The sequence below is a fragment of the Pectinophora gossypiella genome, chromosome 13, assembly GCF_024362695.1.
Source record: "Pectinophora gossypiella chromosome 13, ilPecGoss1.1, whole genome shotgun sequence".
Classification (NCBI taxonomy): Eukaryota; Metazoa; Arthropoda; class Insecta; order Lepidoptera; family Gelechiidae; genus Pectinophora; species Pectinophora gossypiella.
In genome coordinates, this window is record NC_065416.1 from 12,096,222 (window position 1) to 12,106,159 (window position 9,938).

At 33.7% G+C, this 9,938-nt stretch overlaps 3 protein-coding genes across 3 annotated transcripts in view; 2 read left to right on the forward strand and 1 right to left on the reverse strand.

Annotated features, from left to right (window-relative positions):
- The window catches only part of LOC126372159 (polyhomeotic-like protein 3), a 476,807-nt gene that overhangs the window by 344,322 nt on the left and 122,547 nt on the right, over positions 1–9,938 (reverse strand). The window lies entirely within an intron of this gene.
- On the forward strand, positions 2,882–3,915 carry LOC126372169 (uncharacterized). Its single transcript, XM_050017810.1, has one exon. The coding sequence runs from the start codon at positions 2,891–2,893 to the stop codon at positions 3,887–3,889; it is 999 nt and encodes a 332-aa protein (XP_049873767.1). The 5' UTR covers positions 2,882–2,890; the 3' UTR covers positions 3,890–3,915.
- LOC126372017 (mucin-16-like) overlaps positions 9,656–9,938 on the forward strand; it is a 30,466-nt gene continuing 30,183 nt past the window's right edge. The window contains exon 1 of the mRNA XM_050017515.1: positions 9,656–9,883. Coding sequence (XP_049873472.1) covers positions 9,656–9,883 — 228 coding nt within the window. The remainder of the gene's footprint in view (positions 9,884–9,938) is intronic.

The following is a 9,938-nucleotide window of genomic DNA, read 5'->3' on the forward strand; positions in this document are numbered from 1 at the left end:
TACAAGGTTGTCTTCCGATTGCTGTGGTACAATACAATACAAATATACTTTACCGTACTCACATAAGGTAACAGTTACAATAAGACTACCGGTTGGGGAAGTTTTACCCACCCCATGAGGCGTGGCGTGTGAAGGGAGTGATTTATCGCCGTTTCCACAGACGCACAGACGATCCCCACTTTGTAGGTACCGAAGCGGCACAAAATGTGTCAATATAAGTGATTCTGAACCTCAAAAGGAAAGAACCCTTATAGGATACTTTGTTGTCCGTCCGTCGGTCTGTCTGTCAAGAACTTTTTTCGGGAACGCGTGTAGGTATCAAGTTGAAATTAACATCTTTGTCTGTGGACTCTTGAAGCTTGAAAAAATCAAGCTTCTAAATCAATGCAATCCAGAGTGATGATCATTTTTAGTCTTATTTTTTAACATTTAGGGGAACAAAACCCTACCGGGTACTTTTATTTGCACTTAGGGTGGTATTAATAAACTAATCTCAGCTTCGAGACTGTCTTCAAGATCGTGTCTATATGACAGTTCTCATATAAAAACAGGAACTTAAGCAGATGATCTTGAGGGCAGTCTCAGCTGAGATTAGTTTATTAATACCACCCTTAGAATCATGAAATTTCATCATCATCATTTATTTGCATTTATTTAATAGCAGTGCATGTATATAGAATACAGCTTGATGCTATGTTTTGTGTTATTTAACTTTGTTATCGCTTTGAAAGTTATCCTCCGTATCTTCTTCCTCACTTATTTTAATGAACTTTAACAATAAACTGAATATAAAGATAATAAAAAGTTCTGTCTATAATACTTGCATGTAGTAACGTTCGCTATTTTACATAATTCTCAACAAAAAGTTTGTTGCAACCAGCCAGCCGTTCACCTACGACGAATTCAATAGCGCTAGTTCCACTGTTTCGATTGTTCTACATGGACAGAAAAACAAAAAAGGACAAAATAAACATACGTGAGCTGTAATGTGAACACCTGGCTTCAGTTATGTGTCAACTACCAACAAGGAAACTCCACAAGAAGCTGGACTTGCTATTTTGAAAATGAGTATACTTATATTACCGCGATGATTACATCACTGGTACGTATTTATTACTTTATGTGTTCCACGATTCAGATCACGAACTAAAAGAAAAATTTATACATGAACTCACGCTTATTTCCCACCGAGAGAAGCAGAGACTATGGTATTCCATTTGCTTTCATCCTGACACACTTCTCTTGCTTCCTCCACATTCATCAATCGTTTAATACACGCACACCGGTTCAGAGTAGACAAAAATAGAATTTTAGCTTCGAGCATACTTTTCCACGATGCTCCACTGCAAGTTGGTGGAAGTGTTTGAACTAGTAGTCAAGCCAAGGACCTATACGCCAGAGTTTTAAGGCATTCAAAGGGCTCGGGCTTTGCGTATTTATATACATTGTGTTATATTTACCACTGTACATATAATATCGAAGAATTCAACTGAAGATTCACTTTGCGATCGCACGATGGGCAATCGCTTAGAAGCATGGTACTTTTCCTTTCGACATCTATACAGGGTGTTAGTGACACCGTAGTGTTTTTTATAAATTATTTTTAGTTCCATACTTTTGCGACGGAAAATTTCACTTGATATCAACTCAGAATCATCCTCATTGTTTTCGTTACGGTGTCACTAACATCCTATATTATAAATTATGGTTTGTCATCTCTATGGTATAAGTATAATAGAGTTTCCCATAAATTGATTACGTACAATATCATTTACGTAATAATGAAAGATTTTAAAGTAACTAATACTAATACATGTATATATAATTAAAGGTTGAAATTATATACAAAGTATCTGATGTAGTATCTTTGTTAATTTTATTTTAGAATAACGGGCTCTGTGGTCCAGTGGTTGAATTCCCGGGAATTCACCGGGAATGGAGTTTCCGGTTCGAATCCCTGTGGGGGGATAATATCACAAAAATCACTCTGTGATATCTATTTTGGTTAAGATATTGCAGACTGATGGCCCAATTGTCCAAAAGACATAATATTAGTTGGTCCCGGATATTTAACTCTAAATATGTACTTGTTGCATGAGATATGTCAGGAGCCTATGTTGGCTCAATAGTAACCCTGACGTCAGGGTTGATCATTAATCTCACAACCCGTTCGATAGAAAATGAAGTGATTCTTTTTTGCGTTTTATTATAATAAAACAACAGTATCATGAAACCGAAAATCAATAATAAAAGACGTAATGACAAAATATAACTGAAAATGTTCTACTAGTTTAAAATTCAGTGTACAATATTTTCGCCTTGTCACATAAAAATAGGTACCTGCCAAGACATATTCTGTGGCGTATTTTTTGTATTCTAATACAGTTCAGAAGACTAACATCATCGATTTAAAAAGACGTTTTTGGTTTGAGATGTATCCTCAAACAGGTTTATGAACTGCATTTTGTATATAATGTAATAAGTAATAACAAATTATTTTTTTCAGACTGTTTACGTCCATGTATCTTGCTTCTTCGTACATAATGCAGTATCACAATATCAACAAATGGTCAACTACCCGCAGATGTTCCCACAAATGCAACAGAGTTATTATCCATACCATCACGACATGACGGCATATCATCCACAGACTAGGAGAAGATCAAGACGCCCAAAACGCAAACGCAGAAAGAATAAATCACATAAATATGACGATAGATCTACTGACGGAGAATGTTCATCAAGTGGAGAATGCTCTTCGACAGATTCAGATAGTGACGATGAATGTTACTGCGACTACAGTTGTCAAGAATGCATGATCAAACCGTATAAAAAGAAATGTTGTACATCGTTCTGTGAAAGCTGTTTATCCTACGATCAACAACCAGGCATGGCCAACCAAGGTATATATTTTGTACCATATCCATACCCCTTAGTAATGACTGGTGTACAATCTGATAACCCGTCGTCAGATAATACAACAACAGAATCAGACATATCAGTATCAACTAGACGACATAGAACACTTCCACCGAAGAATACTACCAAAGTATTAAAGCTACTATATTTAAAAGAAGAAACAGAAAGTATGGATAAAACTACAACCGCAATCAATAACACAACTGGAACAACAACTAGAAAGACAAATTCTACAACAATCATTACTACAACACCAAAACCGAAAAAAAAGAAAAAGAGAATAAGACCTCACGATCATCACTATCACTATGAACACTACCATGACCATTATGATAGACACCATAGTCATAGCCATAGTCATGAGCATGGTAAACACCACGGCCGCCATAATAAAAATAATACTAATATAGAGAAAAAAAGTACAACTTCTCCAGATAAAGATAAAAAATCCGAGACTACAGATTCCATTCTTGAGAAAAAAGATATAGTTCCGGAAAATAAAGATGGATATTGGACTCTTGATAGTAAAGATAAAAATGCTACTAGTAATGTTCCTAATCATGATAAGAGCTATGATCCCATTCAAAAACTTTTAGATTCGAGTGATGTAAAACCGAATATTGAAATAACTAAAGATGTACTCAAATCACCAATAGACGCAAGTGCTCTACGAGATCTTTTAGAAGCTCCCGCCGATAAATCTGTGCATCCTGCCAAACCAGGTGTAAATGATATAATTTTTAAAGTTCCTGGAAAAGGTAGCACAAAATACATACTGACGTCTTTAAGAAGAGTAAAACAAAATTGGATGCCAAAATACGGGATAGTGCCTATTCCTGACACCGTTGCTTCAGATCTGATGACTCAGCTTCGAAGTATGAAGGTATTAAACCCTCATCAGGAACAAAAATCTCCTCCTGCTACCAAGCCTACAGTGTTAGAACTTGCTAACAAGCTATACAGATATTAATGTATTTGTTTACGATTCAAGTTACTGTGTCGATAATTGATGAAATCAATGAATTTGTAAATAGGTAAACAAAATATTATAAAGTCGTTGAATCATAAAAATAAAATTTACTAGGTTAGGTACGTTCTATAAACTACATATTCTATTTGGAAGTAATAATGTAAGTTAAAGGTTTAATCATTACTTTTTGTCTTTTAAACATTTATATTTTTATATCAATATAGTTGGATATTTCTTTTTTGTACTTTCTACTTTTATGTAAGTTACAAATTAAAGCGATAAAAAATGGTTACATTTCGCGATCTTTTATTTTCTTTACAATATTATTTTATGACCTGTTGTTCTTTTTTTCGTCGTATTAAATATATCGGTATATTTCATGCTAACACCACATACAAAATCACGAATCATAACGTACGGAAGAACAAAATAAACGAATTACTTTTAAACATACGTACCTACATAATAATTTTAGAGATGGAGACTTTATGAGCTTTAAATATGCAAAAGGTAAGTAAAACAAAGTGGCTTCTTGTTAACCTATTTAGTATATCTTATCAGAATTCGCTCTGGCCGACAAAATTATTTACAGTTCCATTCCTAGATACTCGTTAATTATTTTATCTGTTCTTCATTCCTTCAATGAAATTATTTACAATAGTGGTAGCTCCGCAGATTTTTCTACGATTAGCTCGATGAAGGTGCTTCTTCATATAACATTTTGTAGTGCATCTTACTAATCAGCAGAAAGGTGTTCTGTCAACAGACTTATGGTTTTATTATCATGAAAAAAAAAAAATGCCTATAATTAGAGGTATGGTTGAAAATGTTCATTCAAAAACTACTTTTTTGGGCGGTGAGCAGATAGCCTATAACTATGCGGTTCATCATATCCACCCATCCTTCCACACATCTTGTGTAGAATATCTGGATGACTCACAGCTCTGTTCTTCCCAAAAGGACGTGACTTTATATATTTATGTGCGACAATTATAATATACCAGAGACAATAAACGGGTTCATGAAGTAAAAATCCATAAACTATCTTCTGCGAAAAAGTTAACCCACAAAGTAAGGCATAGGACGATTAACAAAACGTTTTAAAAAACATCATCTTAACGTGGGTAGGAAAATATGTAAGTGGGTAAGAAAATATTGGTAATCAAATTAGGTAGTTGTTTATTTCTAACCCTATGTATTTGGAGATAACTTACGTGTGAGATTGATTTTCGCATTTCCATTAATTTGAATAATAATAATATGTTGCAGATAAAAAAATCGCAAATATTTCAAATCACGTTACATATCATGTTATTGCCAACCTGCACCAACTTCCCTTGCAATAAACCAGGAGGTTGTCAGAGAATAATCAATTATAACTATTACGATGACTATAATCAGAAAAATCCTTCTTATCAATCATCCTATTCTGAAGAAAGTAGCATGTCTGATAGTAGAGATTCAGAAAGTAAACACCGGCATCGGCGAAAATGTAAATGTGACTGCAGTGAATGTTATAACCCCAAGAAATGTTGCATAGACTATTGTAATGAATGCTATATGACAAGGCCAACTCCTATTATAATTCCATACCCTGTACCAGTTTTATACATGAGAACAACGTCCACCAATGGCACGACAATAAATTCAGAAGAATCTTCCAATGAATCAGCATTTACAAAAACCACGAAAAAAAGGAGAACTACTAGAGATTCTGCAGAAAAAATACAACTTCTTCTTCATCCGAATGAAGACAATATAACAACAGCGTCTGAAAACCGATCCACCACCACTGACTTTAATCGAAAAAACTCTTCTATTTATGTTTTGCCAACGATAGCCACAGAACATAACTCAACAACAAATCGGTTTTTAAATGGAACAGAAATCACGCAAAATACGTCACTAACTATAAAATTATTATCACCCTCGCTTACATCTGTATCCGACTTAATATTAATAGAATTTGAAACAATGTCTATGTTGCCATTACTAAAATCGCAGTTGTACCCACGTGTGTCAACACCATCAACGCAACCCGGACGTATATTCCTTACAACAACTTCCACGGTGCCGCCAAGTAAGTCGTTTACTTCAAGTTCAACGTCCCCACCGGTTAAATGGTTCAAGACAAGTTCTACATTGGCACCAAAAAAAAAAGATCACCTTACAACATCCACATTGCCACCAGTAATTCTAAAAACAACATCTACATTCCCAGCAATATCTACCAAATCAACAACCTTTGGAAAAAATTTTAGACGTATGATACCGTTTACATCTACACCAAATGAAAGACCAATATTAGAAACACGGGCATTAAAATCTCGGTCCGTGCGTGTTCATGAAAAGAAACGACACAAAGTGAAAAAGTCTGGTACCCCCTGTATTGACACAGAATATTCGAATAGTCGTACATGCATATTAATAAGACCAACAAAAATATCAAATAAGGGACATAAAGTAAAGACCAGTGCTAAAAATCCTAAAATGTGGAATACAAATAATAACAACCGGCGCATGATGCCAGAAAGTTACAATGATAATAAACTGATAACGACCACGTGGTCTTTACCAAAGGTACGAAAAACAAAAAAAATCATAACGCGTAAGTGGTCGACACCGGATATAAAAGAAAGTACACAGTCGATTTCACACAAAGTGATAGAAGTGCCACCAGAATTCGCAGATAAATTTATTTCGGATGTTCAGAAAATTAATGACATAGAAAAGGATGAGAATGAAAAACCCTTTTATGTGGTAGATGTTCCAAATGAAGATCAGTAAATATATTTTTATATTTTTAAATTGACTTATTTATTCTTTTACTTAATATGTAGTTCATCACCGCTAAAAAAGGCTCTTGTCGATAAAGCATTCTCCATTCTTGTCTATTAAAGGCCAATTCTTTCACATTCTTATAAGACACGATTTTCGCCTTCTCTTTAATCTGTTCCATGTACTAAGCTCTTATTGGCCTTCCCCTTCCTCTCTTTCTTTGTAGCTTCCCTTCTATGATGTTTTTAATAAATTCGTCGTGTCGTGTTTATTCGTAATATGCAGGGTATTAGTGAAAACCGTAACGAAAGCTTTGAGGGATGATTAAGGCCATGATTCTGAGTTGATATCAAGTGGAATTTCCCACTGAATGATGTGCCTAGTCACAGTATTATCTGAGAAAACTATATTGAAGAGGTACGGCCCAAAGCGGTAAAAAATTGGCATGGCAATTAAAAAAACTTTGTAAAAAAGGTTATTATAAGATTAGTGATTATTTAGAAGATATGAATGCATGGAATTAACTGTCTGGGAACTGATATTAGGCAGCCAAATTACTAAATTGTATAAGAATATTTTATGTTTTTTAAAGAAAGCAGCTTGCAGCTTCTTTTCCGCGGCTACACAGGTTGCGCGAAGCTGCACTAGTTTTAGGCGGATAAGACGTTCGTTATGTAAAAAATGACGATTCAAAGTGTAACTATGTTACCTACTGAATAAAGATGTTTTTGAATTTTAATTTTTATTTGAGTGGGACGATAGCGATAAGCATTAAAGAGAGGAAATATCGACCGTATTGACAGAGACAGTATCAAGAAAAGCTACCAATCTCATTTATTAATTACTATTTATTATTATACATTTATAAATTAACATATTGTACATCCATGTGAATAGGTATATCAGATATATTGGTAAGTACCTAGGTACTTAATTTTTGTTGCACAAGAAAAATATCGCAAAAATCAATTCATATTTTTATTATTTCTATTGTACTCAATAGATTTTGGAATAAAACTATAAAAGTAAAATAAAAATAAGTACTTTTGATATTTCAAATTTAGATTTGGTGGTCATAATAGGAACATGTAAAATTGCCTTTTATACAGTTAAGTTGAATATTCTGCAGCTTTAACTACCTACAGAGAACATTGATATCTAATCATCAAATATGTCTAAGGTACGTAGGCATAAAAACAAAAAACTAAAAAGAACCAAATAATTATAAAAATCCTACTCACTACATACTTACTATTTACTATTTGATGTTTTACTAATCACTTCAAAGTGATTATAGTGCTTTGGAGTGATTATTGTGTAAGAAGTACCAAACTTGGGTTTAATAGACAATAGTGCAAAAACAATGAACATGTTATAGTATAAAAACCGCAGGTTAAGCTTATTCTCACTATTCGCACTCTGTCTCAAAAATGGTTACGTAATTGCGTTAAAACAATTGCATTAGTAAAGAATAGTATGCTCCAACTACGATTTTTCTTGTAACTACAAGTGTCATGTCAAAGGCCATGAAATATTAAAAAAAGAAACTTAAATGGTCTTGACTTGCGCATACCAGATTATTCTCAACTTAGCATATAAAATTACAAAAGCAAGTTTACATTTCATTAAATTTACATTTACACCTTACTTCATCTTATGAAATAAATATGACTCCACTATGATATTAAACATTTTAAATGGTAATATATACTTCTCCATGATTATTATTACATATTACACGATTTTGTGCTCTTTCAGACATTCAAATTTCAAATCTTCACACTCATACTTCAAATCGTGTTACTACCAAAAAACTCGACATATCGAATCAGTTGTGAAAATTCAGAAGTATGTCAAAGAATCAATAGTTACAACTACACAAATAATCGCTATAACTTAACAAACATGAAACAAAGTCACAATTCTAATGAAAGCAGAAAGGGCACAGCGACATTACAACCGTCTATGGGAAAATGTAAATGTTCCTGCAGAGACTGTTATAACCCTAAACCATGCTGCATGGAAAAGTGCAACACATGTGTAATGACACGGCCTAGGAAGATCTTTAAAATACCACAAATCTTGAAGGAATCTGAACGGACCAGTACTGAACAAATTACTTCATTACCAGGACAAACCAAGTCACTTCTATCGGATTCCAAAAACACGACACAAACACTGTATAGCATATCACATCACGGAAAAAGAAAAACATTGCTTTCGCCTATCTTTCACCACGAGAAAAAAACAAATTTATCCATTCATTCTGCATTTGTACGTGAAAAGCTTTTCTTTACTACTCCATTAAAAGACAACATTAACTCAAGATACGTAAAGGTCAATAAGAGGAGACCCATACCTATCATTTCATTTACTCGCATGCAAAAAAAGTGGCCTATATCAACATATTTATCATCAATATCATCTTTCAAAAACTCAACACATAACATTGAAATCCCTTCATACGGTAATTTCACAAACTCGACACCTATAGAATCACGTGATATCAAGGCATACACACAATCTTACTTCAAATTAAGGAAAATGAGTAAATCTAAACATGGAACATCCTTAAAAAATATACCACGTAGAACAACTCTCTCATTGTCCAAAACAAATGCTTACATGTCATCAAATGTTAATATAAGGAATATAAAATATCACAAAAAAAAAACTTCACTAACATCAATACTAGAAAAAAATCGTAACTCATATACTACATCAATGATTGAGGATAAGATATTCGGTACCATAATTAATACATCTTCAAAAATCAATAAAACCATCACTTCACCCGTAACTTTAATACCGGAATCAACTCATTTTCCGTTAATAGTAAAACAATCTAATGTACTGCCTTTCAACAAAATAACAAATATATCGTCACTGACAATATTAGTGCCAAAGGAAAGAGAGCTACATTTACAACCACTTAAAAAAACAGTATATATGCTACAAGCACTAAATGTGTTACGACGCTATTTGTATATGAAGGACGAGATAGCACCCACGAAGCTAGCAATGACCACACCAGTAGACAAAGAAGAAACTACTACAAATCATCAGATATCGTTTCAACCTTACGAAATGTCAATACAAGAGGAAATAACGACATCTATTACAGAAACATTAACAAATTCAACGATAAAGCCACCAGCAAATAAAGACGAGACAATTACTACCACACCACAAATTATACTCACAACAATAAAAACAGTAAAGACCGACATTATTGATTCGACACCGAATACAGAAGCGATCACAAGAGATA